Genomic DNA, 27941 nt, shown 5'->3' on the forward strand with positions numbered 1-27941 from the left:
CCTAGAAAAGAAAGAGGTGCGGGCTAGGGCAGGGATAGGGTACGAGGTACCTGCATGAAGTAGCGGATGCTGTGGCTGCCGTGCGCACTTGGAGGACCTAACGGCCGCGCAACGCCGTCCCACCACGAGTTCTTGAGGATGTAGCCGCCGGTGTAGCCGTCCTTGGTCGTATACTCGTCGTTGTAACCAACGAGGAGCATCGCGTGGCCGCCCTCGGCCTCCATGCCGTAATGCGACGTGAACTCGCCGTCCATGTTGGTGTCTGACTTGCCTTGAATCGTGAGACAGCAGCTTGTTGGGTACCCTGGCGGGCACAGCACGCACTCGTTGGATCGCACGTCACAGCGCGGGTCGGAGGTTCGGTTCCCAATGCACGGCAGGTAGTGCGTGATCGTTGCGAGCTCGGTGCTAAACCCGAGCGCTCTACAGACGGCGCTCGTGTACGTCCTTTCCATCGCGTACAATGTGTACACTATTGTACCGTTGGTTGCGGACCAAAGCCGTCTTCATGTCGGTAGGGCCAAAGTACTCGGTCATGCGATGCAATGCGAACGCCAGCGGGTTGCTCGATGTGAGCGTCGCGTTGTGCAGGCTTGGACACGTCGTGTCGCTGCCAGGCGCCGGCGCGTACGGGCAAATCGCGTCTGGAAACACCGAGAGGTTGGCGCGGAGCAGCGCAAACGCCTCAATGTAGCCGCCCTCGGTTGTGTTGTCGACGGCCGTCTTGTAGCACTGGGGCTTGTCGTTGCGAGACGTGCAGAGACGAAGCACGCTCGCGCCATACGCTTGCTCGGACAGCGAGAGGTACTCGTGCGGCGCGAGCCATCCGTTGGCGATGCCTTGCTGCCGGTACGCGTGCTCGAGGATCGCAATCGTCGCAAATGCCCAGCACGTGCTCCGTGTGTCTTGGGTCTTGCGCGGCGTGACGTGCGTCACTGCAAACTTGAGGGGCAGGCGGTAAGGAGCTAGGAAGGTTTGCGGGGGCGTCGTCGTTGTGATGGACGCCAAGACGGCCGCGTTCGCGCGCAATGCTGCATGTGTCAGCGCCGTGGAGCCGAGGACAGCGACCAGCACGGCCATGCCGGCGAGCACGAGGAGCCTCGACATACGCGGTAGGTCTACTGCAACTAGTACGATGTGTGCTGTGCCTGCTGGACGTACCTCGCCGTCCCGCGCTCTGCGAAAGCATGCAGTGTGTGGTTGCAAAGGCAAACTCGCAGAAAGGCCAAGTGATCACTGGTGCACACCATATGGTTGAAGCTGACCACAGGCGTTCAGCGACTGCCGGCACTTACGGCAGCGACTTGAACGGTTCTTGCTTGGCCAACGGCACTGACAGATACCGATTGTGGCGATGCTCATCTCGATGTATTACTAGCACCCCATTGCACGTTGAGTGGCACCACGGGTCCATACAAGCAGGGTCAATACCCTAGATCACTCTGTGCAGCACAGCGGGTTGAGAGAGGGTCAATACCCTTGTTAAAAACTTGCAACAATGTCATAGGATTGCTAGTACCATGGTCCACCAACTCTCTAACGTTGTCACCCTGGATCCACACAACGCACCGTAACCCATGAAATGCCCTGGCCCCGACGCCCTCGCTCGGTTGCTTCGGGGCGACGTGGTGGACACGTCTGGGCAAGTGCCGCAGTCGCCCATGCAAATGACAGTGTCGCTTCTGTATCGACACCTCGTAACACAGTGGTGCAGACGCGCGGATCCTTCGGTCGGATCCACAGGTAGAATTTTAAGTTAGGCTGTCGCGGCTGTCCTTGCGCACGTCGTCGTCGCCGTCGTGTTCGCATCGCTCGGCCGCCAAAAGCACTCGCAGTTCGCACACGAGATCCGCCGCTGTCGGTCGGTTCTGCGGTGTCAAGTCAATGCAGCGGGTGGCCAGTGCTTCGAGCCACGCTGGACACGTGCTTGTAAACGTTGGCGTGAGCTCGCCCATGGACACCCGGCGCGCGATCGCGACCTCGGCGAGGAGCTTGCCCGTGTCCGGGTCCATCTCCCTATCGTACGGGGCGCGGTGCGAATCGCACTCGGTGAGCACCATGCCTACAAGCATGATCATACTTTTGAACAAGAAAGCCAAAGGCAAGGCCATACCAAATGAAAACACGTCGACGGCCGTCGAATAGTCGGCCGCGTGCAGCACTTCGGGCGCCATCCAGCGGTGTCCACCGGCGCCCAAGGTCATGGTCGCACTCGTCTCGCGCGAGATGCTAAAGCCGCCGAGCTTGGTGCCCTTCTTTTCGTCCAAAAGAACGTTCTTGCACTTGAGGTCGCGGTGCACGACTGGTATCGCATGGAGGTAGGCGAGTGCCTCGGCAATCTGCACCAAGCTCTGGAGCTTGAAGCTCCAGGGCAAGCTAATTTGGCTGTGGCGCGCGAGGTGTCCTTGGAGGTTGCCGCCGTCCATGTGCTCCATGGCCATCATAAGGTCCATGGGTCGGTTCCAGCACGCGCCAAGAAGCGTCACAACATAGGGACTCGAGAGGCGAGAGAGGAGCGAGATCTCACCGATCATGCGTCGCATGTTGGTGGCCGAGAGAAAGGACGGCATGGGTTTCTTGATCGCGATCGTCTCGTTTTGGTACTGGGCGAGCCACACCTCGCCGTACGAGCCTTGACTCATGGGCGCGAGGAGGAGGATGTCACTGGCCTCGAGACGCAGATGCTTGATCGTGTCGAGCTCCGGTACAATGAGCGAGCACGAGTCAAGCGTCTCGCGCGGCTCGTACATGGAGGTGACGGGCGTCACGTCGCCGTCGTCGTAGACTTCAAACACCACTGTCGACGAGTGCCGGTGCTGGCGGCGCCGACGCCACACGAGAAGTAAGATCGCCGCCATGACAAGCACGAGGCACCCCGCGACGATCTGAACGAGCACAGCGGTCGATGGACCGTCCGTTGTTGCATCGGCTACCGAGAGGGGAGAGGTGAGAGACGACATAGCAACGTGAGAGAGAGGTACGGGTGGGAAGGACGCAGATCGACCAAGTATGCAGGACGGCAGGTCGGCCGAGCACGGCGTTGCACGCTGTCGCGTTGAACGTGACGCTTTTGAACGACAAGGTGGCGGCTTGCAGCACAGCGTAGGTGGCTTCGTTCACGACAAAGGTGGTGATGGCGCAGTGCGGGCAGTCGCTATATCCCTCTCCATTGTGAGCGTTATGTTCACGTTTCGAGTTGACCGTACAAAAGACGCAGCCGCGCCGAGAAGGTGACGTTGTATATGGTGTCGATGGGGTTGCCAGGACGGTCGTTCAAGACGGTGCTTGCAGCAGGCAGCTCGCCGAAGTACCTAGCGTACAAGCGTAAGTCGAGAGCGTAAAGAAGAGAGACGCACAGGTTTTCAACGTCAAAGTCCACGCTGGTCAGCGCCGAGACGCGATTGCTCTCGAGGTGTCTGTGCATCGAATGCGTGAGAATGAGTTCGTGGGTATTGGCGACATACAAGCAGCCGATGCGTGGCGGCAGCTGCTCGAGCGTCGTTATAAGACACCCGTCGAGGTATCTATGGCGGAGAACTGTGACGACGTATCGAAGCAAACACAGCCTACAAGGCATCCAGAGCGCTCGGAAGACCCTCTGGCACGGCGGTCAACGGGTTGCGACTGAGGTGCCTTTGAAGTCATGATAAACGCGCTGTCGATTTGCACAGGACAGACGTACACTTGGCGGAGCGACGGCGGGTACACCAAAGCAGCGGGGACGGTTGTCCAGTCACACTGCAGAAAGCGTCTGCATCAGTCCATCAGTGGTCGCTAGCATCCAAGAAGCCGAGAATGATTGACGTACATGTCCTCCAGCGCGGTCGGGAGCTTTATTTGGTCGATGCGCAGGCCAGGGCACGTGTCAAATTGCCTATACGATGACGGATCCGTGTCAGGATCGATGGCCCAACGCAAGGCGAAGCATACAAGGGCACGTCGGTCGGCCACTCGGTCATATCACCGACGTTAGAGACGTTGCGAAAGGCAGGGGTCGCCGCGGTCACGGCGAAGCTCGCGCCACTGCGCGTGCAGGTGGCGTCGACAGAGCACGCGGCGCTTGGCGCACTGCAGTAGGCGCGCACGGCTGTGAGTGTCGCCGGTATGCCGGTATAGGGGCACACGTCGGCCATCGCGCTGCTGCTGCTCGGTACAGTTGTGGTTGCGCGGAAGCCTCTGTGCGACGGCGACGCCATCTGCGCTGCCTACGCCATCTTCATGTTTCACGGAGCGAGCCGGTTCGGCTCCGACATCTAAAACATGTGTGTTGAATGAAACCTCTGACAGTTACTGCGCCGCTTCAAGCCCTCCTACAATGTACAGCGCTCGTGTATACACTTGAACTGGTGCCTTGGAAGGACAATTCAGCGACCAAGAAGTTTCGACGTCTCGCCTCGAGTCTATTCTATCCAACAGCGTCCCCAACAACGATCATGCTGTTGGCATTCACAGAGCCCTGCGTTGCGGTTCGAGCTGCGTTGGTGCATGGTGTTCCATCCGGGATGCGCACAACCAGCCGCATGGATGACACCAGCCGGAACGCATCGAGGAGATCTCCGACGCGAAGCCATGACGAGCGAAACATAGGCCAGACGCCACCGTGGGACAGCATGCATTGGTCCATCGCTACGAAGCGATGATTGGCTCGGTACCGGTACCCGGTATGTGCGCAAGACGCGTGCAGCTGCGACAAGGCAGGTCCAGCATCGAAACGCGTCATTTTGTGCACCACGGCGAGGTGCACTGCCATAGGAATAGATCGCATTTCCAATGATTTCCAATCAATTCCATGTCGAAGGGCGCACTGTCGAGGGGGGGCAATGGTTGACGACCAGCTTTATGCAACCGGTATCGTGGCGCGGGATGTTGGCGCGTTACAAGATGCAAACGGTCAGCGAGAACTTCTCTCTTCTTCTCACCGAGATGAAGACGGGGACGAAGAATTTAGCAGCCATGTCCCACCTTTCTGCACGATCGACCGCTGTGGAGGCAGCACGGGTCGTACACCACAAGCTGCTCCAAGCATCACCTTGAAATGGAGCTCATTGACGCGTCGAGATAGCCCAGCGCATGTTCGACCGGCAGCAAGCGTTGGTCCATTTTCACAGACATGGTTCGTTTCGAAAATCATAGGATGTGCTAGCGTTGGGATTGGCTGGGTTTCAACCAAGGGAATAAATTCCCTTGGCTTCAACGCGGCAATCGGAAAAGCTCGTTTAACTTAATAGCTTTGTGATTGGACCAATTTACGCAAACGATGCTTCGACAAGCCGCCACGTCAGCGGTTTTACCGCTCACTTTTGCTACGAAGTCTCACTCTGGATTTGGCCCCGTGCGCACCAGTTCGTCGTTTGTGCTCCTGCCCGACAGAGCATCGACGAGCGCACTGGAAAGCATGCCTCAGCCACGAGTGCACTTTGTAGCGCGTCTTCTCAAGGGTGTATCCCCGGCCCCCATCTCGGTCGTTGTCGCCGCCTCTTCCCTTCGCGCGCCTCCGTCCATCCCAAAGCCTACGATCGCGTCTGTCTCGCGTGTGCACACCAAGGACGCTGCCTTCTTTGCTGACTTTAGCTAACACTGTAAGAATGCTCGAATGCTTCCTCTCAGCATCATATGCATCTGGTACTAAACGGTCCCAAGTCGTGTAAATTGTAGTGATTATCAGATGTATTTTGCACTCGGCGCTCGCTTGCTGATAGCTCTATCGAGCCCTAACCTACATCGTGCTTTCTATGGTCCGCCGCAAGCACCCAGCCCCAGTTTTGTCTTGCATGGTTGGTACTCAAGTCGCCTAGGTTCTCACCACGTCGACACAACCTTTTGTACACGGTGACGCCTGGTATAACAACGAGACACGGCCCGATGCGGCAAAGTACAGCACCACCACCGCAACGACATGTCCCGGCTCCTTGCTACTGGCCTCTTCTGTCAACTTCCCACTTCCATCTTGACATCCGACGCGTGCAAATCGCATGCAAAAACAAAACGCAAGTGGTAGAATTGAAGAGGCAGACACAAGAGGCTCTTATTTCGGCTGCTGCATCTGGCGCGAGACAAGGGCGGCGTAGAGGCCGTTGGGAATCTTCATGAGTTCGTGGTGCGTGCCTTTCTCGGCAATCACGCCATTGCTCGCGACCGCAATGATGTCGGCGTTCTGGATCGTCGTGAGCCGGTGGGCCACAATGATCGTCGTCCGCTTCTTGAGCTGCAAGAGCTTGTCGAGCGACGCTTGCACGATGCGCTCGCTCTCATTGTCGAGCGCGCTCGTGGCTTCGTCGAGGAGCAACACCTCGGGGTCCCGCAGGATCGCGCGGGCAATTGCAATGCGCTGCTTCTGGCCGCCCGACACTTGCACGCCGCGGTCGCCGACCTGGGTCTCGTAGCCGTCGGGAAACTGCAAGATAAAGTCGTGGGCGTTGGCCATCGTCGCGGCCTGGACTACGTCGTCGCGCGTCGCGCCGTCCTTGCCGGCCGCAATGTTGTCGGCAATCGAGCCCGCAAACAGGACGGGTTCTTGTCCCACCAACGAGATGTGCTGGCGGAGCCACTTGACGTTGAGGCTCTTGATGTCGACGCCATCGAGGTACACAGCGCCCGCGCTCGGGTCGTAAAAACCGCTCAATCAGACTGATCGCTGTGCTCTTGCCGCAGCCACTCGCGCCGACAAGGGCGACCGTCGCACCGCTCGGACGACCGTCGCGCCGCTCGGAATGCGGAGGCTGTAGTTGGTGTAAATCGGTGCGTTCGGGCGCGACGGGTAGCTAAAGCGAACGTTCCGGAGCTCAATTTCGCCGCGGACGGTCGGCAATGTCGCGCCATTCTCGCTTGCACAGTCAATGGGCGGGAGGCGGTCGACGGTCTCAAAGAGGCTCGCGGCCGCCACCTTGGCCTTCGCCGCGTCCGTCATGTTTTGCGCCGCCATGCCGACGCCAAACGAGCTCAGCATGATGGCCATCATGACCATAAACATGTCTTCGAACGTCGTGCTCGAGTTCTCGCGCGTGATCAAGACACCGCCGAGCCAAAAGAGGAACGCGATGGCCATGAACATGACGCCTTGCGAGACGCCAAAGCCAATGCCGCCGCCGAGACCCGCCTTCACATCCGCAGCCGCCGACGTCGCGAGGTGTCCGAGGTACGTCTGGTGCACGTTCGACTCCATTGTAAAGGACGCGACCGTGCGCACCGAGTTGATCGACTCGGCGAGAAGCGACCCGGCCTTCGTGTCGCCTTCGTTGAGCGCCTTGCCATGGCCCGACATCATTTGCATTTGGACGTACGAGGCCGCGCCGAGGATCGGAAAGATGCCCAGCATCGCCAGCGTCATCTCCCAGCTGTAGTAAAAGCCAATGCCAAACGCTACGCCGAGCGTGGCCACGTTGACAAGGCCGCGGTTGAGCGTCTCGCTCGTCATGGCCATGATCATCGCCGTGTCGGTCGCGAGCCGCGTGGTCAGCGCCCCCGACGCGTTCGCATCCAAGTCAAACCACCCAATGTCTTGGTGCAGCATGGCTTTGAAGCCCATGTAGCGCAGGCGGTGCGTGAGGCGCTCGGCGACGACCGCAAAGCCGTAGTTTTGCACCACGACCGAGACACAGAACGCGACGCCGAGACCGACAAACCCAAGCGCCCAGTGCGACGCCCGCGTCCGCATCTCGTCGCCCGAGAGCGAGTAGTCGAAGAAGAGCACCGTCACCTTGGTCAACAGCACGCCCCAGACCGGAAAGATCGCGCCATTGACGACCGCGCCGAGCGACCCGAGCAGAATGTGGCCCGTCTCTGGCGCGCTGAGCTTCCAGACGCGCGACATGGGCACTTGATAGACGGCGGCCGTGTCGGCTTTGGCAGCGTCATGCGATGGTGGCACGACCAGGGCCTTGGCCGAGCTCATTCTGCGCGCGTCGGCGGCAGGCGTGTCGGCCGCTACGTCCACCATCGCGTCAACGGGCTCGTCCTCTGGCGTGTCCTTCTTCGTGTGCGCTCGGGACTGCGCCTCGACGAGCTTGCGGTAGTGTCCGTCCGCGCGTGCAATGAGCTCCGTGTGCGAGCCTTGCTCGACAACAACGCCTTTTTCCAAAACGACAATACGGTCCGCATCCCGGATCGTCGAGAGGCGGTGTGCAATGATAATGGTCGTGCGCTTCCGCGTCGAGAGCAGCATGTCGAGCGACTCTTGGACGACGCGCTCGCTCTCCGTGTCGAGGGCCGACGTGGCTTCGTCGAGCAGCAGAATCGCCGGGTTCTTGATGATGGCGCGGGCAATCGCAATGCGTTGTTTCTATGGAAAATATCAAGATATCAATCGTCATGCCTCGAAAACGCATAAAACCAGAAAAGAAAGCCTACCTGGCCACCCGAGAGCTGCGCGCCGCGGTCGCCGACCTCCGTGTCAAAGCCCTTTGGAAAGCTCATGATAAAGTCGTACGCGTTCGCTTGCTTGGCGGCCGCAATGATCTCGTCCATCGTCGCGCCGTCCTTGCCGTGGCGAATGTTCTCGGCGATCGAGACTGAAAACAGCGACGGTTCTTGGCCGACGAGGCCCACTTGCTGGCGAAGCCACTTGACGTTGAGCGTCTTGAGGTCGACGCCGTCCAGGTACACGGTGCCGCGCGTCGGGTCGTAAAACCGTTCGAGGAGTGACACGATCGTGCTCTTGCCGCTGCCACTGGGCCCGACGAGCGCGACCTTTTCGCCGGCCGCAATCTGCAGCGTGTAGCCCGAGCAGACACGGACGTCGGGGCGCGCCGGGTAGTAAAACTCGATATTCTCCAAGCGGATCTCGCCCTCGACGTGTGGCAGCGTGGCGCCGGCGTCGTCGAGCGGATCCACTTGCGACGTCCGCTCAATCATCGCAAATACGCCATACGCCGCCGTGCGCGCCGAGAAGACCGCTTGGATCGACGGGCCCGACTGGCCGAGGGCCATCGCACCCATAATAATGGAAAAGAAGACGGTGAGGACGCGGCCGCCGTCGTAGCAGTCCGATGTGCACTTGACGCTACCGAGCTGGTCGTCGGCGACTTGGACGGCTCCAAACCACATGCCAAAGGCGTACGTGAAGAAGATGGTGCCAAACATGACCCCCGTGCCAAGTCCGATGGCAATGCCCTTGCGGATGCCCGCCTTCTCGGTCGCGAGCAGCGACACGTCGTACTTGGCGACAAACTTGTCCATCGAGTTGAACATCTGGACCGTCCGAATGTTGCTCAAGCTCTCTTCGGCGATGCCGCCGGCCGACGCATACGCCGAGATGCCCATCTGGATCGCACTCGACAAGGTCTTGACCATGAGAAAGGCCGTGAGCGCAATGAACGGCGTAAACGCCAGAAGCGCCAGCGCGAGCTTCCAGCCTTTGACGAGGCCAATGATGATGCCGCTGATGCCCATGGAGAAAAAGTTGATGCCGTCGCCGACCTTGCGCCCAATGCCGTCTTGGATGATGAGCGACGTGTCGGCGACCTTGGTCGCGAGCTCCATGGGCTTGTTGACGTCAAACCAGCCAATCTCTTGGCGGAGGATCGCGCGAATGTACTCGAATTTGAGCCGCTTGCCTTGGCGCGACGCCGCGATCGACCAGCACGCGACTTGGCCAAAGCCGCAGGCGATGACGCCAATGCCGAGGTACACAAACTTGAGCGCAATGCTGTTGATGCCGTCGCGCATCGCGTCGCCGACGTTCGTGTTGGTGGTCGCGCCCGGGTTGAAGGCCGAGAGGATGTCGCCAAAGAAGACGATCTGGAGCGGCTGCGAGACGCCCGTGCCCATCGCGCAGAGCGTGCCGCCGACCATGAGGAGCACGTCGGTCCGCTCGGCGTAGCTAAAGAGCTTGGTGAGCGGCACCATCTGGCCCTTCTCGTGGGCCGGCGTCGGCGTGTCGAGGGTGGTCGCCGCCCCAGCCTTGGGCGTCGCGACAGCGATGTACTCGGTCGGCGCGGCGTCGGCGGCGGTGGTTGTGGCGTTGGTTGTGGCGTCGGTTGGCATGCTCGTGCTGGAAACTTTGCAACTGAACGGATCGGGAGGCCAATCGGCGGAGCGCTGTGATTGGCTACCTTGGATCTTGCAGGGTTTCGATTACCACCAAACCCAGGGCCATCAACCAAACCGCCGACACCGATCCCATAAGAAGGCCATGTCCGAATATAGACGTGCTGTGCACGATATGTGTAGAGAAAGGGCTAGCGACTGGCTTGTCTCTTGCAACGCGACAACACTTGGATCACGCGCAGATTCGGGGCCGTGATCCATGCCCGTTTACTTGACACAAGTGATGGATGGTCGCACGGTTGATCGACGAACGACGTCGAGAGCCAAAAGGGAGGAGCAAGCGTGCGCATGCTGTCTTGGTACGAGGCGTCCAAGAAGACAGGGGTCGATGCAAAGCGTTTCGCAGTGATCACAAGGGAGGTACGTACTACCGCACTTGGCGCGAGCGAGGAGGGATACCGGCGAGATGCATATCGGGCGCATCTCGCCTTGATGGGATTGAATGCAAGCGTAATAAAGCCTGGCTTTGCTGCGGACGCCCAAAATTTCTTGCATAGATGGGCCGACGGACTATCCAAGAGCGTATCCAAGGCTACGCACAGGATAGTGTAGTTACCATTAGCTATTGGCATGGATCCTACCCCGACCGAGAAGTATCAGGACGATTCTGCGGATCCGGACAACTGGACTCGGTATGGAAGGCAGATGCCGCAAATAAAACGCAGATGCCGAAAATAGCAGCGCAATCTAACATGATGTTATAACTCTGCACCTTGCCTCATCTAGTGACTGCGGAACGAGGACGAGCATGGCTGCCCGCGTCGCGTCGCTCGAGAACAGCGCGGTCAATATTGGCGTCTTCCGCGAGGATACGCGCCGGCTGCTCTTCGACATGCTGACCAAGTGCCACATCAAGGACCGCCCGACGAGCATCGCGCTCGTGCTCGACCCGGAGCTCAGCGGCCTCTTCCAGCACGTGCTCGTCGAAGGCGCGAGCATCCTCAAGGACTACGACGTGGTCCAGTTCCGCGAGCTCTCGCCCGAGATTGCTGAGAACCCAGGGTCGGGCTACGACGTTATGGTCTTTATCGTGCGCCCGACCGCGGCGGCGGCCAACGGGATTGCGGCCATCGTCAAGAGTACGCACATCCATCGGCTCCGTACTGCCTCGCCTCATGCAACAGCCGTAGGCTTGGACCCAAAGAAGGTGCGCTTCCACATGCTGTGCACGCCCAAGCGCACGCTAGCCTGCGACGAGCTGCTCAAGAAGGCCGGCGTGCATGGCTCGATCGTCTTTGGCGAGTTTCCCATGGACCTCGTCCCGTACGAAGAAGACGTGCTGACGCTCGAGCTCCACGACGGCTTTCGCGATCTCTTTGTCGACAATGACAAGTCGTGTCTCCAGACGATCGCAACGTCGATCAACAAGTTTCAAATTCTCTTTGGATTGATCCCGCAGGTATCGTCGCCACATCGACCCTGCGTGTCTCCAGACTTTATGTATTCTCGTTTATTAGATCAAGTACAAGGGCGCGATGGCCAAGGTCGCGGTCGAGATGGCGGCCCACATGCAGAAGAAGCAAAAGTCGGATGGCATTGCGCTTGGGTCGGCCGAAGCCGAGATCGACACGCTCATCGTACTCGACCGCACGGTCGACCTCGTCACACCGCTCTGCACGCCGTTCACGTACGAGGGCCTCCTCGACGAGATCATTGGCATCGCCCATGGCTCGATCCGCGTCGCGTCCGAGCTCGTGGAAGACCCGCCGGAGAAGCCCAAGGCGAACGCGCCGCCGCCGCCGCCGCGCCCGGCCATGGCGACCGTGCCCCTCAACTCGAGCGACGATCTCTACGCGGAGATTCGGGATTTCCACACGGAGCGTCTCGGTATGCATCTCCAGCACCTCGCCAAGGACATTCGCGACCGGTGCGCGCCGCTTGCTTGGATTTCTCGTTTCTCACAAGACAATTTGGCGTAGCCACGAGGAATTTCGCAAGAAGAACGCGTCGATCTCGGAAATTCGGGACTTTGTGAAGCGCATTCCGGGCCTCCAGCAGCAGTACAAGCTCCTCAACCAACACACCAACCTGGCGCAGGTCCATCGCACCTATCTGGTGCAGACCTTTGGTGGGATGCTAAAAGATGTCACGATTAGTTGCTCAAGAAGACGACCGATTCCAAGAGCTTCAACGACATGTGGTTCACGGAGCGGTCGATGCTCGAAGGCCAAGTGCTCATTGACGAACTCGAAGAATTCATTGGTGTCCAGGAACCGCTCCTCAAGGTAGCCTTCCGCGTCGACGCAACGAACGAATGTCATGTGTAGGTGCTCCGACTGCTCTGCTTGCAATCGCTCACGAGCGGCGGCATCAAAGCCAAGGCGTACGACCACCTTCGGCGTGAAATCATCCAAACCTACGGCTTTGAGATGTTACCCGTGCTCACGAACCTGGAGAAAATTGGCCTCCTTCGCCGCCAAGACAGTCTCTTTCCCGTCGCGAGCTCGTCGGCGTTTCTCACCGTGCGCAAGTCGTTGCGCTTGATCAACGACAATGTCAACGTCATGAACCCAAAGGACATTGCGTGCGACTTCACTTCTTCCTCTCTCACTGGATCGATAGATTGACACATCGATCGTGTGTTTAGGTATGTGACCAAGGGGTATGCACCACTCAGCGTCCGCCTCGTCGAGATTGCCGCGACCAACAAGATGGCGCACACCACGGGGTGGCGTACGATCACCGATACGCTCAAGCAGCTGCCAGGCCCGAGCGACGAGATCAGCCAGCTCCCGCCCAAGTCGGGCGACGCCGACCCGGGTACCGGCGATCATGGATGCATGTCGTTGACTTTCAAGTAGATCCCAAGAAGGAAGGACTTGGCGACGAGGACCGCAAGGTCATGGTGGTCTACTTTATCGGTGGCGTCACGTTTATGGAGATTGCTGCGCTGCGTCACCTGTCCAAGCAGCCAGAATGTACGGAGTCGTATAGGGTTGTGGTTGCTGATTCGGGTGTAGGTCCGTATGACATCATCATTGCCACGACCAAGATCATCAACGGCAGCACGCTCATCAAGGGCGTTGTCGACAAGGAGCTGTTGCCGTCGCTCAAGTTGTAAGCTCGATGCACCGAACAATGCATTGGGTGCAGTATCGATCGTACGTACTGTGCTTGCGTTGGCGTGTGATCGTCGAGACTGCCACGAAGCATCGGGGGCTTCCTGAGGATGGATACAGATTGGCAGGAGGTTATTGCCTGCGTAGTGACCTGATGCACTCGCTCCCTCGTTCGTGTCTGCGCAGGCGGCGGGTCGGGCGTGACGTGCTCGTCTGTCGTCGCGTTGGGTGCTCGGACTGCTCGCGCGCACCTCGCATAGCATTTCTTGTCTGCGCAGACACGCGTTGTCGACTCTTCGAGATTCGTGGAAAGAGTACTTGGTACGTGCTTGCAGTCTACACGGAAAGAGACATTATTGACGTGCTGGCGATCGTGGTCGCTGTTCGTCGTGCCACGTTTGTGGCGCATGCGATCTGTGATTGGTCGAAAACCCACACCGTGGATGCGATTTGATTGGATCAAATTACAAATTATCGCCCATGTGCACCGACGAGGCTGCGCCATTGCCGTCGCTCGTCGCCCGCCGGGCCATCGTGCTCTTCCTCACCGACGCTGGCGCCGAGCATGAGACCAAGTCGACCGCGTTCCTCGACCATGTGGCTCGCCATGGCTGCAGCGCGGGCGTTGCCGCGTCGTCTGGTAGCCATACCCATGGCCTCGGCGTCTTGATGGCCACGACGTAGGCGACGACGCTGACAACGAGGCCGCGGTCGAGGACGCCGCACTTCGTAGCTTCCTCGGTCTTGCCGGCGCTGGCGCGAGCCCCTCTCTGTACGCCCTTTCCTGTCACCGTCATGCAAGCCAGCATCGTCGTCCTGTAGGATGCAGTACCACGTGCCACATGTGCTCTTGACGACCAAGGCGAGCATGGCATCCGACGTGCGTGACGGTGCGCTGTACGAGCACGTGGCCTTGGACGATCTGCCCGCCCGCACGCGCGCCGCTGCCAGCGAGCCCTCGCGCAACCTCACGCTCGTGTACATGGACCGTGCCGACTATACCCGTATGCTCCATTTGATCTTCTCCTTGGAGATGTATACAATCAACGTTGCGGCTGTAGCGGCGCTCGATGCCACGCTGCTGCAGCTCGTGCAGGAACAACCAACGACGTTCTTTGGCGTGCTGCAGGAAACGCCCACGCTGCGCTTGCCGTCGGACCGGAGGTTCGAAGCCCGCACGCTGTTCCCGCTGCCCAAGCAGAGCTGGGCCAAGGTGCACAACTCGTACCGCACGGACGCTGTCGAGAGGTACTGGTCATTCATGTCTTTACCATATATTTTGTGCATGTCTCCGTAGCCAGCGCGCGCTCGCGTACGCCTTTTACGCCCGTGACCAAGTCCGCCCCGACACGCTCGAGCGCTTTGACCCTGCGTCGATGCTCGCGCACGGCGGCTACGGCATCCTGCAAGCCCACGCGGCGCTCCAGGAGATTGCATTTCGTCTCGGCTACGCGCCCAAGTACGGCGCGTAGATCGTCCAACGCTCGATCGCAGCCGTATCAACGCCGTCTCATTGCCCTACGATTTGCTGATGACTCGATCGCATAGTCATATCTGGCGGTGGGTGAAACAGAACGCTTGGCCGTGACTAGGATGTAATATTGACCCAGCGTCGGTGATCGAACGCGTCGGATCTAGGGTTGGGGTTGCGCTTGGACGGGAAAGGACACCCCCTCGCGTCACGACGACACCAACGGCATTCATTCGTCGTTCTGGTTGCAAGGACCGTGCAAATGAAGTGTACACCGCATCACTGCCCACATCCATCCACCTGTGTATGCCACCGTCGCAGAGCCATGCAGGCGCAACGTCCGTTTGCATAGAGACGCGGCAGCTTTGTAGAAGATTTGAAAAGCTCTGGTCGCCCGCATCGATTGTTGCATTGACCTCGAAATGCCAAGTAGTACCAAGCTCTCGGGCGGCCAGTCGGTTGTCGCTGGCGTCTTTGCCGGCTGCGTCACCCGCTCGTGTACGTCGCCCATGGACGTGCTCAAGATCCGACTCCAAGCGACTGCATCGACAAACATGGCTCGTCCCTCGTTGCACCAGGCGATTTCCACGCTGCGCGCCACGTGCCGAAATATCTACGCGACTACTGGCGTCGCGGGGCTCTGGCGGGGCAACCTCGCCGGCTGTCTTCGCCTCGGCCCCTACTGCGGCATCAAATTTTGTGTTTACGACGCGCTCCACGACGCCAAGCATCCTCGGAGCGGCATGGTCGACGGCGCGATCGCTGGTATGGCGGCCACCATGGCCGTGTACCCCATGGAGGTCGTCCGCACCCGGCTCATCATTTCGGCGCCATCTCGCGGTATATGCGGCAGCCTCCGTGAACTCTACGTCCGCGAGGGCCTCCGTGGCTTGTACCGGGGTGGCCTCACCGGCGTTGTCGGTGCGATTCCCTTTGAGGGCCTTCAGTTTGCCTGCTACGAGTTTGGCCGAGGGTACGCTGTCACCCACCGCTGGCCAGCATGGCGATGGACATCCACCAAGACGGAGCTGAGCCCGATCGATATCCTTGTCACGGGCAGTCTCTCCGGCATCGTCGCGCAGCTCGCCGCATACCCTTTTGATACGATCAAGAAGCGGCTACAAGCCCAAGACCTTGGATCCTCGCGGCAGTACACGGGCCTTCTCGACTGCGCGCGCCGCGTCGTCGCCAACGAAGGCGTCGGCGCGCTCTATCGCGGGTCGCTCCCGAACCTGCTGCGCATTGGCCCGTACGCGGCCATCATGTTTGCCTCGTACGAAGCGGCCAAGTCGTACTTGGCCGCGGACCATCGCCACCACCACCAAGTGTCCACTAGCTAGAGTTGGCGTGCTCTGCTATATCCCTTTAAGTTTATTCCCCATAAGTTGATGTCAGTATCATTGGGTCCGATGTGAACGACGCTCACGCAACCGCTCGTCCTGCCCCGCCTCCCGACGTCGCTGAAGAACCTCGAGACACTCGCTACGTAGTTTGGGCCGAGACGGCGACCCTGAAAATCCTCACGGAGCTTGCCGCCAAGGGTCTCCTGACTGCAAACGACAGACGAGCAAGACCGTGGGCGCCCTCACGGCCTGGTGAGCACGTGAAGAAGAAGAAATTGCGAGGTGCGCAGCCTTCTGCAAGAGATATCGCGAAACAACTCATGTCCTCGTGCTCTCTACCAACGTCGCAGTAGCACGCCTTGCCGGATACCGTGCGGCACCACCAGTGCTTTTAATCAAGTCGAGTCATCAGGACATTTACGATGACAGGGTTCGATGCAAGGAAGTCGACGACTCGTAGACCACAGATTTAAGTGGCGTGCGGTATCTATGTCATGCACGTTGCAGTTGTGCGACCATCTGGTGCTGTCGCGAGAAGAAGCATGATCCAAGAGATCTTAGTCGACACGTCGGACGATCTGTGCGCCCCCACGCAGCGAATAGCAGCAACGAGGATCGACGAGCACTGCTCTTGTATCCCTTGAGCACCAACGAAGCAAGAAGAACAGTACGCCACTGTGATGCGCGATCAATAAGCTTCCAGGTTCTTATCGGTCGGAGTGCCACCCAACCAGCTCCTTTGCCTGAACCATATTCTCGTTTCATCCAAGCCGATCATTCTTGCAGCTCCAAATTGAAGAATCTCGGCAGCTGAAAGCTCAACAAATAGCAGTGTTACCCACGTGCACCGCGCGTGGGACGACGAGTAGCTCGTGCAGGCCTCGCGAGAACGATCAATGGATCGTTCAAGTGCATGGTATTAGGGTGCAGCCATCCGTGTGAAAAGGCGTCACGGGTCGTGATGCGCAGCTGATCGCTTCGACCACTTGGCCGTTGGCGCCATCTGCCGCCGTGATCCTGTTCTGTCAAGCTCCGTCAGAGCTCCTTAAGAAACCGATCGGGCATTTAAAATACGCGTCACCGATTGGCTACTGAAAACCATCTGTTGTCACGTGGCCTCGGCTCCTGTCGCTCAGTTTGCCGTTTGCGTTGTCCTGATCTCATGGCCGCCAACGCGTCGTCGTCGCTGAGCGGCCTCGAGTCGATCATGGCTGGTGCTTTTGCGGGCTGCGTCACACGCTCGGCCACGTCGCCGCTGGACGTGCTCAAAATCATCTTTCAAGTCCAAGGCGCGTCGCTCCGCCACGTCATCGAGCGTCTCTACACGACCGAAGGCGTCCGTGGCTTTTGGAAGGGGAACCTTGCCGGGTGTTGCCGCCTCGGACCGTACTCGGGCGTCAAGTTTTACATCTTTGACTCGCTCCAGTCGTCGTTTAGCGAGACAGGGCATCGCCCGAGCAACGTCCACCGCGCAGCCTTTGGCGCCATCGCGGGCATGATTGCCACCGTGAGTGTCTACCCGATGGAAGTCGTCCGCACGCGCATCATCGTCACGACGCCCTCGTCCTCGCCGTCCATGGGCATTCATCGCACGCTGCAGCACATTTACCGCGCCGAGGGTCTTCGCGGTCTGTACCGCGGCGGCTTGTCGGGCCTCGTGGGTTCGATTCCGTTTGAGGGCGTCCAGTTTGCGTGCTACGAGTACTGCAAGAGCCTCGCACTCGAGCGCAAGGCGGATGGCGAGAGCCTCGGGCCGATCGACTACCTCGGGATCGGCAGCCTCTCGGGCGCAGTGGCCCAAACCATCTCGTACCCGTTTGACAGCGTCAAGAAGCGGCTTCAAGTCCAGGAGCTCGGGCAGAAGCGCTACAATGGCATGCTCGACTGCTTCCGGAAGGTGGTCGCGGAGGAAGGGGCGATGGCGCTCTTCCGAGGCACGCTGCCCAACATGGTGCGCATCGTGCCGTACTCGGCCGTCATGTTTACGACCTACGAAGCCGCCAAGAAATTTCTGATGGAGAGCGCGTGATGATGGACGATGGATGTGTATGTGCGTGTTGTACCAATTTTTGTAAAAGTACTAAGTTATCTCTTGTCGTTTGTGGTTGCTTGCAGTTGGCACTATGGAGCGGAGCCTTGGCTGCTGTCAAAGCGAGAGCATGGTCGTCGACGCAATCGAAATCATGACGCTGGATAGGGCCCATCATGAGCTGTGGAGAGCGTTTCTCTCTACACTGCTCAACACTGCGTCGGCTACCTTGGTACGGGGTTCGAGCCTCGGGACAAATGGCTGCCATCTGGATAAAAGAAAAATCGCATCAGCGCTTCGTGTTCAAGCACAAGGTCTGCTTGATCGAGAAGCGCAGCTCAGATGCAAGCCGCTACGCAAGCCCGATTGGATTGAATCGGCCCCGACAGCCGTGGGCGTGTAAACGTCATTTTTACGCATTTGAATGTGCGCCAATCATCAACAGGCTCCTAATGCGTGTTGCTAATCGGTGCGGCAGCTGCTTCGTGGCTGGTATGAAGACCCAGTATCCATGATTCCTTGACGTCGGTAAGGCCTGCCCGCGTCATGGCTTGAAGATCCCAGTTTTGTGGACGCCACGTGGCAGCCGGACTGATCACGACCTTACGACTGCACCAATCACAACGCAGCACGAGGATCGTGTGTGAAATGCACCGTGTCCTGAACCTCGATGCGTGTCGACGCCAGACGACCGGCGTACGCGAACTATCGTGGTCGTCGCGAAACCATCGGTCGTGCTTGATGCTTCGAGCCTCTCATAATCGTAATATTGCTTCCTTTCCATACTTTCAGCAGCGGAAGCAACTTCCAACTCGTCATCTAAAGATGGACGCTCACGCTTGTCACGAATGGAAAGGCGGGGATGTGCAAGATCTCGTTACGACCGAATCCGTCCGTCATATCTGACCCACTTGGTGCGCGGTACTGTTGCCGGGTTCACAAGGTCTCTCGACTAGATAGACGGTAGTGTAATTTGATCAATAATGTTTTCCCGGGTAATATGGTTGCAAACTCGCAAGGCGAGTACTGACTGAAGGTCCTATTCGAGTAGTCATTCAAAATGGCGATCCCAATTGTGATTGGCGGCGACGCTTGTTGAAGCTGAGCGTTTTGAATAGATCGCTTGCACGTGATAGGGCACCCTCAGGGCGTATCAATGCAACAGCGGTCGAAGTGACTACGAAATTCACGCCACCCTATTGGTCGATTATATCTCAGAGTTGTCCAGAGTTATGGCCGTCGACGTCTCACTTTGCCTTTGGATCTCGACTACACTACTACTACTACTCCAGCTCATGTCGACGACGTCGTCCAACGTCAATGGCCTCCGCTCGGTCGTCGCCGGCGCCGTCGCAGGCTGCGTCACGCGTTCGTGCACGTCCCCGCTCGACGTGCTGAAAATCTGGTTCCAAGTCCACTCGGGCTTCTCGCTCCCCACCGTGTGCCGCCAGCTCTACGCCCACGAAGGCGTCCGCGGCTTCTGGAAGGGCAATCTCGCTGGGTGTTTCCGCCTCGGGCCGTACTCGGGCGTCAAGTTTTTCACGTTCGACATGCTCCAAGCGTCGTTGTGCCGCCTCGACAAGACGCCATCTAATGTCGAGCACGCCATCTGCGGCGCGATCGCGGGCATGATTGCGACCATGACCGTCTACCCGATGGAGGTCGTCCGCACGCGCATCATTGTCCAACGCGCGAGCGACGGTCCGCACCGCATTACATCGATTCTAAAGCAAATCCACGCTGTCGAGGGTCTTCGCGGCCTGTACCGCGGCGGCTTGTCGGGCCTCGTGGGTTCGATTCCGTTCGAGGGCGTCCAGTTTGCGTGCTACGAGTACTGCAAGAGCTACTTGCATGCATCGCGCGAGACGCTGCACACGACCGACTACCTCGGAATCGGCAGTCTCTCGGGCGCAGTGGCCCAAACCATCTCGTACCCGTTTGACAGCGTCAAGAAGCGTCTGCAGGCCCAGGAGCTCGGGCAGAAGCGCTACAATGGCATGCTCGACTGCTTCCGGAAGGTGGTCGCGGAGGAAGGGGCGATGGCGCTCTTCCGAGGCACGCTGCCCAACATGGTGCGCATCGTGCCGTACTCGGCCGTCATGTTTACGACCTACGAAGCCGCCAAAGAGTTTTTGAGCGCGCTTTGAGTTGTGTGCTGTTTTGCGTATTTATCCGGCGCCGCGGTCGTTCCCAGTCTCTTGCCGTGACGATGCGTGTGAGGTTCAAAGTGAGCTTTCGTTTGGGAGTAGTATTATTTTTTCTGATTTCTCTTGCTGTCGAGTACAATGTGTGTTTGTCTTCGATGAGAAAATGGCGACATGGAATCGTGCTTAGTGTGGGTTATGTAGTGGGGCGCATTCTTAGAAACCCATATTGCCTTCGAGGTACAGGTAGATTCTCGAACAGTGTAGAATTTTTTGGACAGTGACCGCGTCACTACATCGCTCGTGGGCCGTTGTGATTGGCATGATCCTGTAGACAGACCAGCGGCGCGATGCCTTGCGATCCGACGACACACCTGCATGCGCGGGCAAACAATGGTGTAGCAATGGGTGTAGCCAAAGGGCACAGTGTGACGTGTTGTGATGAATGTCGCTTTAGATTTTCAAGAACGTAGTCGATTGCAAAACCAGCAATATCAAGGTATCAATTTCGCGCGTCACAATCGGGGCCTCGAAACTATCGACTGGCTTCTTTGTGTGCCATGCCTCGAGACCGCTTGGTCCCACGGGAGATTGTCGTGGTCGCTATTTCCGTCCACGCGGCGAGCGCCGACAGGAGCGGGCTCGTGGGGTACTTGCGGCAGCACGTGCGAAGCGCCGCGTCGCGCGCTTCGATTGTCGACGACGTTGCTTCGAGGATCTTTTCCGCGTCAAGGGGACAGACGTACGGCGGTTGTCGGTAGTCTTCTGCAATCGACGCGCTGCCTTGCATGCAGCACGCAAAGTCGACGCAGTGCTCGATGCCAAAGCAGTGGCCAAGCTCGTGCGTCACCGTGCGACAGAGCCGATCGATCCAGATGTCGGCACCCTCGGCATGACGAGCCGCGTTCACATAAGCTATTGCCGCTGCTTGGATCGCCGGACTACACGTGGCATGGCCCAGCGGCCACGCATCGTTGGCATCCAAGCCATCGACCGTGCTGTCCAAGCGCGGGTCGTAGCGGGCACTCGAGACGAGCGCGACGCGACTGCCGCCGTACGCTCTGCCACATGTAAACACATCATCGGGCCCTTCGTAGAGGTCGTGTTCGACGAGCCAGAGCACCGCATAGGCGTCGTCTGGCACCACGTCGTCGAGGAGCGCGTCGAGGAGGTCATCGAGGTGGAGCTGATGCGGAAATATACCGTCCGGCGCCTTACGTGTGCGAATGCGCACAGCGCTATCACTCTGGCCCGGGCGCGGGATCAGCCCCACGTACCGGCGGCCATTGTCCCAGCTTGTCAGGGCCGGGGCGGCCAGCGTTTTGACAAGCATGTTGGTGTAAAATGCGCGCACATAGTCCTCGAGACGATCGACAGCGCTGCTGGGCATGGGCGATCGCGATGTGTAGAGGGCCGATGGAAACGACGTCGGTGGCGCGTCCAAAATAGCAGGCGGCACGAGGTAGATCGTGCGCCGTGCCGCCGTGACTTTGTTGCGGTCCATGTCAGCTCGCCACGACGCAAGCGTCTGCCGAGGACACGTTGGGTCGAGGACAAGTTCGTCGCCGGCGCGTCGCAATGGTGGCGGGAACGGCCCCGTGTCGACTGCTCGGCGCTTGGGCATTTCGAGACAAATTTGAAAGTGAGCATTGCGCATCGAAATATATCGAGATTTGTAAGATGGCGGGAAAGCATCGGGCGCTACGTTCCCGCCAAATACAGTCGAGGGACTCGAAGGAGTGGCAAACTCTGGTTTCAAGCATAAAAAGGCGTGCAATCCATTGTTGTAGAAACATTCTAGGAAGGAGACAGCTAAAGCGACAAGAGTTCGTCCTTGGCCGTGCTCGTCGTGCCCAATGTTGTCCAGTTGACCAGATAGTGGTCAAAGTTGAGTCCCGATGCCCACTAGCATCATGATCGCACTAAAATTGTTGCATTTCATTTGACGGAGGACGTACATCGCACATGTCGTTGGCTTGGGCTTCCCAGTCGTCGGCGTCGAAATCAACCTGGTTTCGACATGCGTCGAGGTCGTCTTCGGGAGCCGCCATCGGTTCGGTCGCCGTTGGATGGACTTGTTGTCTATGGTTCGTCATGTGTGGTGCCTCGGTAACTGTGTCGACGACGTACAAGTACAGCTGCTTCATCCATTGCCGCTTCTTTTCCTTGCGTTGCTGCAAAAGTTGTTGCTGTCGCACGACGCGAAGGTGGTGATGGGCCTTGCGCTTGCTCGCCGTGACAATCTAGGTCGAGGTTGGCTATGTGCACGCAACTTGAATACCAACCGTGACAGGATCCAAGTCACTTGTTGGCGCCAGCACTTTGCACGTCACGGGCCGCCACCCATTGTTGTCCCAGCGGCGGTACCACCCCCGTGTGTCGCTGCCGCACTGATTCGCACCGTAGAACGCGTTGCCGACGCGGATGATTCTGGTGACCCCGACCCCTACCCTACCCCTGAGTCCAAGGCGTACAAGTCAGCCGTACCCGGCGCGGTCGGACGGACGTTGATGTTGCGAGGACCCACTTGGTGGGCCGTTGTATAGTCTTTGGGGCTAAAGGCGTTCATATCGCAGACTGCGCCGCGCGTAAAGATCTTGTAGTAGATCGTGGGCGGGAACGCCGACCCGCCAAGGCGAAAACGCACCTTGTCACATGCAGTAGCCCCTCATGTACCGTGAACAAATGACACGTACTTGGGCACTCGTGGCAGCGTCCAGCAAGTGGGCTTCCGCGGGGTTGATCGCCTTGAGCATGAGCATCGGGTCGCCCGCATTGCGGAAGTTGACCAAGTCCCGGTAGTAGCGGTAAATGCGCTTGTTGGTGTAGCCACGCCAGAAGCTTTGGACACGCATGGCGGCGCGGTCCCGCGGTGTCATTTCGTAGACCGCCATGGCTTTTTGGTAGTACATGCGCCACTTGTACTGGATCTATATGCCATAGCCCATTGTACAACGTGTCGTTCACACTCACACGATATAAAAGAAGCCAAAAGCGATCACCTGCATGGCGGCAATGTGGTACATGGGATAGCGCTGCAGCCCGTACGCCCACGCGAGCTTGCGCATGCGGTACCACGCCTACATAGACAATATTTCCTATCAAATACATGAAAACATATTGTCGCAACCTGAAGCCGCGTGGCGCAGAATCGACGAAACCCGTCCCGATCCTCAAACGTGCCGTTATGGTGCGCGATGAAGCGGTGCATGAGGGACATGCGGAGCACTCGCTTGACTGGCTTGATCTCCTTCTAGTCAGTAGTATACCAATGGTCCATTGGACAGGACATAAGTTATTGAGTGTAACCTGGAGGGCCGTCCGGGCGATTGCCCCCCGAACGCGCTTCTACCACAAAAAGCGATGATGCATCGGCTTGTGAACCTCGTGCCTACTTGAATGAGGATTGCCGCGAGGTTCTGCGCGGCCATGGGGTATTCCCACGGTCGTTGCACAATGTCCTACTCGGCATCCATCATGCTACACGAGGGTAGTGGAGTCGTACGCGGCGCTCATGACGCGACTTGCGCAGGAAGAGCGACTCCCACACCTGCTTCCGATGCACTTGCAAGGGGTGGTGGGACTTGGTCATGCGCGTGCGAAACGCACTAATAGAGATCGTTGGACCCATTGGCAATGCATGAAAATATGGCAATGTGTAGGACCTCTGGTAGCGACCTGCGTGCACGCCAATGTCTCGAAGCTTGCGCTCGACGATGCTGCGCTTGCGGTCCTTCGCACTCACCATCGCAATCTATTTTGAGACGATTATTCAATCACTAGACTGTGCTTAATCAATCACTCGACGGTCCTTCAGAGCGGTGGGACTCCAGACACTGGATGGATCGACACACTGCAACGTATGCACCGACTCGGGCGCATCAGTAAGCCATTAACATCGTCTCGTCGTCCCTCGCATCATCATCATCGACGAGTGGATTGGGAGGCAATATATTGTGCAGTCCGGCGTCGAGACACACTGAACGAGATGGATATGGACACCTTGAGCGTGCTAGGTACAGCTGTATTGTGGAAGAGCTCACGAATGATAGAGCGAGCGTCGGTGGCGTACTGTAGATTCCCATCCTGTTGCTGACCACTGCGTCGCCGGACTCGTGCATCTCGTGCCGACAAGCGCACGCCACGAGCTTCCTTTGGTCGTCATCCGATACACGCTTACTACAGGGGGTCCAGGCAGCAACGAGAGCTACCGTCTCGACCTCAGCTCTCGAACACAATCACTCGACAGGTTTTGGGGTGGTGGATGCCGTCAAGCCGATCATCCTTTTCAATTCGCTTAGTCAAGTACCCTTAATCACCAATCACAATACGCCGAGCATGCCCATCACGCACGGTGCAAGGTAATGCCAGCTCAGGCAGCCTTTCCGCACTTGCGAACCCACCGACATGGCAAGCTGCCCGTACGCTGCGTTCCAATCGACGCTCACGACAGAGGCGCGCTACTGCGGCGCGGCGCTGCCGTGCGTCGTCGATGCGTCCTGCATTACGACGGCGACAGTGGCGGCCACGGGCCGCGTCCGCAACATGGTCCACCTTGGCGATCTCTCGCACTGGCCCGCAAGCCGCATGTACATACTTGTCAGAGACTGCGACCCCGGCAGACACGGTGTCTAGGCACTTTGACGGGAGCGTTAACTTGAGCCTCGTTGATACGGTCTTGCCGGCCGCCAACGTGACTGGACTGTACAAGACGCCGCCAAGTTGCCCGACGACTCACGCTGCACGCCATAGGTACTTGACAAACTGCGGGTTGACCGACTTGCCACCGTCGCTCGTGCTTCCGCGCGGCCTCGAATACTTGTACGACTTCCTGAATCCGTGTGCTGCTGACGAGGTAATAGGAGCTTGAGTTTCAACAACCTGACGCGGTACCCGAGCAGGCTTCCACGTGGCCTGCACGCGCTGTACCTCTTGCAGCCGAACGATGCGGCATCCTGACTCGAGATGTCGTTAGGTCGCTCTATGGCAACCAGCTGACGGAGCTCAACAACCTTACCATTGCCGCCGACTACTTGTATGGTTCGCGCATTGGTGGTCCTCTCTACTAGTACATTTCTATTGGCTGTAGCGACGCAGCGAGCAACCGTATCGGGTCGTTGACCAACGTCTCGTTCGACTGCGAGATCGTGTACGTACCAACCATTGCTATCAACGGGTTGCGAGATCACGCGGTGTAGTAAGCTCGGCGGTGGCTCGTCTGGCAACCCCATTTCGTCGCTAGTCAACGTGACCTTCTCGCGCCGTCTGGCCAACCTGTACAACGTTTCCTCTTGTCTTCTTGTACATGCATTGATGCAAACGAGTAGGGACTGCGGCTCGTGCAACGTGTCCAACTTTGTTGTCGACAGCGCGTCGTACTTGGCCTTGTCCCGTGCGATCGTGCAGTTTGGTGCGATCGCCTTCAACACCACCGGTTGCACCGCAGTCGGCGGCGGCGCCAAGCCGCTCTACAACAGCTCCGTCTGCGTCACGCGTGCGTTCTCTCGTCCATCGGTACCATTGGTCTCTCGACGGCATCCGTAGCGTCGGTCCGCGACGACACAATCGTCTTTGCTGCGTCCAGCGCATCGACGTCGACCTTGATTCTTGTCATCGTCGTCCTGGTCGTTGTGCTTTTGGGACTCGCACTTGCACTCTTCTGCCTCTGGAAGCGCCGCCAGAGCCCGCCGACACCAAAGACCATCGGGCACCTCAACGTGCGGGCGCCGAACGTCATGAACCGCGTGTCGCCGACGGCGACGGCCAAGCTCAACCCGATCTTGGAAGCGCTGGCATCGGTGCGGCTGCCGTTTGAAGACGTCATGCTCCTGCGCAAGCTCTCGGAAGGCGCGTTCGGCGAAGTCTGGAAGGGCACGCTCCACTCGGAGATTGTCGCTGTCAAGAAGCTGCTGCCGCACAAGGCCGATGTTGAAGACGCCATCCAATTCATTGATGAAGTCAAGCTCATGGCCGAGTCCGCCCTTCACACTCTCTGTTTTCATTTTGACTGGAGTGACGATGTAGGTTCAAGAGCCCATACATTGTGGCCTTGCGTGGTGCTGCGTGGAACAACCCCGTCGAGCTCTTCGCGGTCATCGAGTACATGGACAAGGGCGATCTGAAGGACTACCTGGCACAAACGACACTGGACCAAGTCAGTTGGGCCGAGAAGCTCGAGATTCTTCGGCCCATCGGACGCGGCCTCGCGTATCTCCATGAACGCAAGGTCATTCACCGCGACCTGAAATCGCGCAACGTCCTCCTTGACGCGAAGAAAGGGGCCAAGCTCAGCGACTTTGGTGTCTCCAAGGCCGAGAGTGAGAATACCATGACGTGTGGCGTCGGGACATATCGCTGGATGGCACCCGAAGTGCTCCAGGACTCGCATTACTCGGTGGCTGCCGACGTCTACTCGTTTGGTATATAGACCCTACCCCTCAAAAGTCGATAGACGCGTTCTGTAGGGATGATCATTGCCGAAATGGGCACGCACATGACCCCGTATGCGGATTTGAAGAACGCCAAGGGACAGCCGGTGGTCGACACGGCCATCATGGCCATGCTCATCCAAGGCACGATCGAACCGACTTTCTCGGACGCCTGCCCCGCGCCGCTCCGCGCACTCGCCACGCGCTGTACCTTGCGTATCGCGACGGACCGACCGGCGGCCGAGGACCTCGTCCATGAGCTCGATGCCATGACGCTCTAAGCCTCGATACGACAAGACGTGTGTGTTAAATCCAACGAATCTAGACACGAAACTTGCACGGTGATAAGGTGGTGCGGTTGGGTGTTGTTGCAACGGGCGTCCTTGCTAGCCACATCCCGATGGCGAGCAGCGTGTCATGGTACCATGTAGTACAGTGGACCTCGTCCCAAAGCATGATGTTTGAACGACACGGCGTGTTATCGCGTGCAGTTGAGATATGGACATTGCAATATTTAGATGTAAATTTTACATGTTGACCAAAGTCCTGGCTAGTACAAACACAAGAATCGCCCCGTTGAAAATCGAGACGACTCAAGGAGTCAACGTCGCCTTCCACTTGCCCCACGTCATGCTCGCAAAGTAATCTTTGCCTTTGGCGGCGCGTACGAGCCAGTCACCGACAACGACACCGCCAAACATGGGGAGCTGCCCGACGCCGCCGCTCGGACCCGTTGGCACGAGCATCGCCGTGACCTCGCCCGTCTTGAACATTGGAATTGGTGTGCCTTTCTTGATGGTCTTGGCCAGCGCCTTGGCGAGGAACGCCGCCTGCTCGCCTGCAAGCATGGCCAGCTTGGGCGACGGGTGGTTGCTCGCGTCGCCAAGGACAAAGACATGGCGCAGTGACGGATCGTCGACTTGGAGACTGCCGTTGACGCGAATGCCCTGCGGCGTCGCGAGCGCCGGGCGAAAGGCTGCCATGAGCTGCGTATTGGGTGACATGCCCGACGTCACCAGCTGCACGTCGGCCGTGAGGGTCTTGCCACTCGTAAAGGTCAGCGTTTGACGCTCGAACGAGCTCGCACTCGGACGCAGCGCGAGGCGTTCGTTGAGCAAGATATGGACACCGCGCGCTTCCAAGCTCGCAGCCAGGCGGGCGCGAAACTTGGCCGAGACACCGGCGTGCGCCATGAGCTCGCGGTTGCCGTCGACAAGCGTCACTGTCTTGTTGGGGTACGCACTTGCAATTTCGCCGGCAATCTCGCAGCCGACAGCACCGCCACCGATGAGAACGACGCTGGACGCAGCCGCAATGCGGTCGATGCTCTCGTTGAGGGCAGCTTCGATGGTGGTGCGGTTGACGACGTCGCCGGGCACTTTGATTGGCCCCGGGTAGCTGCTACCTGTCGCCAAAACGAGGT

General features: G+C 58.6%; 12 protein-coding genes across 12 annotated transcripts in view; 7 read left to right on the plus strand and 5 right to left on the minus strand.

Annotated features, from left to right (window-relative positions):
• Window positions 1-1751: 1751 nt before the first annotated feature.
• SPRG_12826 (TKL protein kinase) lies at window positions 1752-4223 on the minus strand (the record flags this gene model as incomplete). Its single annotated transcript, XM_012351912.1, has 9 exons — window positions 3931-4223; window positions 3809-3874; window positions 3683-3751; window positions 3571-3633; window positions 3357-3524; window positions 3207-3311; window positions 2982-3154; window positions 2114-2929; window positions 1752-2062 (listed from the first exon to the last, which is right to left on the minus strand). Exons 1-9 carry the CDS (start codon window positions 4194-4196, stop codon window positions 1752-1754), a joined length of 2037 nt encoding a protein of 678 aa, XP_012207302.1. The 5' UTR covers window positions 4197-4223.
• A 1092-nt stretch (window positions 4224-5315) lies between these two features.
• Window positions 5316-5617, plus strand: SPRG_12827 (hypothetical protein; the record flags this gene model as incomplete). Its single annotated transcript, XM_012351913.1, has 1 exon — window positions 5316-5617. A coding segment is annotated over one exon (260 nt), but the record flags the coding sequence as incomplete, so codon positions are not given.
• A 408-nt stretch (window positions 5618-6025) lies between these two features.
• SPRG_12828 (hypothetical protein) lies at window positions 6026-9999 on the minus strand (the record flags this gene model as incomplete). The annotated part of the gene is made up of 3 exons (XM_012351914.1): window positions 8347-9999; window positions 6666-8278; window positions 6026-6617 (listed from the first exon to the last, which is right to left on the minus strand). The coding sequence occupies exons 1-3, from the start codon at window positions 9979-9981 to the stop codon at window positions 6026-6028; spliced, it is 3840 nt and encodes a 1279-aa protein (XP_012207304.1). The 5' UTR covers window positions 9982-9999.
• A 764-nt stretch (window positions 10000-10763) lies between these two features.
• Window positions 10764-13105, plus strand: SPRG_12829 (hypothetical protein; the record flags this gene model as incomplete). Its single annotated transcript, XM_012351915.1, has 9 exons — window positions 10764-11123; window positions 11175-11443; window positions 11502-11911; window positions 11964-12081; window positions 12141-12269; window positions 12312-12568; window positions 12632-12804; window positions 12846-12962; window positions 13005-13105. Exons 1-9 carry the CDS (start codon window positions 10793-10795, stop codon window positions 13103-13105), a joined length of 1905 nt encoding a protein of 634 aa, XP_012207305.1. The 5' UTR covers window positions 10764-10792.
• A 460-nt stretch (window positions 13106-13565) lies between these two features.
• Window positions 13566-14575, plus strand: SPRG_12830 (hypothetical protein; the record flags this gene model as incomplete). The annotated part of the gene is made up of 5 exons (XM_012351916.1): window positions 13566-13743; window positions 13788-13875; window positions 13926-14107; window positions 14165-14351; window positions 14401-14575. Exons 1-5 carry the CDS (start codon window positions 13584-13586, stop codon window positions 14573-14575), a joined length of 792 nt encoding a protein of 263 aa, XP_012207306.1. The 5' UTR covers window positions 13566-13583.
• A 372-nt stretch (window positions 14576-14947) lies between these two features.
• Window positions 14948-15914, plus strand: SPRG_12831 (hypothetical protein; the record flags this gene model as incomplete). Its single annotated transcript, XM_012351917.1, has 1 exon — window positions 14948-15914. Exon 1 carries the CDS (start codon window positions 14997-14999, stop codon window positions 15912-15914), a length of 918 nt encoding a protein of 305 aa, XP_012207307.1. The 5' UTR covers window positions 14948-14996.
• A 1149-nt stretch (window positions 15915-17063) lies between these two features.
• SPRG_12832 (hypothetical protein) lies at window positions 17064-18036 on the plus strand. The gene has a single exon (XM_012351918.1). The coding sequence runs from the start codon at window positions 17080-17082 to the stop codon at window positions 17944-17946; it is 867 nt and encodes a 288-aa protein (XP_012207308.1). The 5' UTR covers window positions 17064-17079; the 3' UTR covers window positions 17947-18036.
• A 1205-nt stretch (window positions 18037-19241) lies between these two features.
• Window positions 19242-20093, plus strand: SPRG_12833 (hypothetical protein; the record flags this gene model as incomplete). The annotated part of the gene is made up of 1 exon (XM_012351919.1): window positions 19242-20093. One exon carries the CDS (start codon window positions 19242-19244, stop codon window positions 20091-20093), a length of 852 nt encoding a protein of 283 aa, XP_012207309.1.
• Window positions 20094-20625: 532 nt separating this feature from the next.
• SPRG_12834 (hypothetical protein) lies at window positions 20626-21714 on the minus strand (the record flags this gene model as incomplete). Its single annotated transcript, XM_012351920.1, has 1 exon — window positions 20626-21714. One exon carries the CDS (start codon window positions 21712-21714, stop codon window positions 20626-20628), a length of 1089 nt encoding a protein of 362 aa, XP_012207310.1.
• Window positions 21715-21902: 188 nt separating this feature from the next.
• Window positions 21903-23798, minus strand: SPRG_12835 (hypothetical protein; the record flags this gene model as incomplete). Its single annotated transcript, XM_012351921.1, has 11 exons — window positions 23756-23798; window positions 23596-23698; window positions 23486-23551; window positions 23400-23438; window positions 23221-23343; window positions 23093-23170; window positions 22787-23020; window positions 22578-22737; window positions 22376-22536; window positions 22049-22333; window positions 21903-21995 (listed from the first exon to the last, which is right to left on the minus strand). Exons 2-11 carry the CDS (start codon window positions 23680-23682, stop codon window positions 21903-21905), a joined length of 1326 nt encoding a protein of 441 aa, XP_012207311.1. The 5' UTR covers window positions 23683-23698; window positions 23756-23798.
• Window positions 23799-24497: 699 nt separating this feature from the next.
• Window positions 24498-26858, plus strand: SPRG_12836 (TKL protein kinase; the record flags this gene model as incomplete). The annotated part of the gene is made up of 11 exons (XM_012351922.1): window positions 24498-24679; window positions 24726-24794; window positions 24843-24911; window positions 24953-25015; window positions 25066-25125; window positions 25180-25239; window positions 25289-25366; window positions 25418-25584; window positions 25635-26064; window positions 26115-26509; window positions 26555-26858. The coding sequence occupies 11 exons, from the start codon at window positions 24498-24500 to the stop codon at window positions 26797-26799; spliced, it is 1818 nt and encodes a 605-aa protein (XP_012207312.1). The 3' UTR covers window positions 26800-26858.
• A 253-nt stretch (window positions 26859-27111) lies between these two features.
• Window positions 27112-27941, minus strand: part of SPRG_21203 (hypothetical protein) — a gene marked incomplete at both ends in the record, with an annotated part of 1227 nt that continues 397 nt past the window's right edge. The window contains one exon of the mRNA XM_012351946.1: window positions 27112-27919. Within this exon, the coding sequence (XP_012207336.1) occupies window positions 27112-27919 (808 nt within the window). The remainder of the gene's footprint in view (window positions 27920-27941) is intronic.

This window comes from Saprolegnia parasitica, assembly GCF_000151545.1.
Source record: "Saprolegnia parasitica CBS 223.65 unplaced genomic scaffold supercont2.89, whole genome shotgun sequence".
Lineage (NCBI taxonomy): Eukaryota > Oomycota > Saprolegniomycetes > Saprolegniales > Saprolegniaceae > Saprolegnia > Saprolegnia parasitica.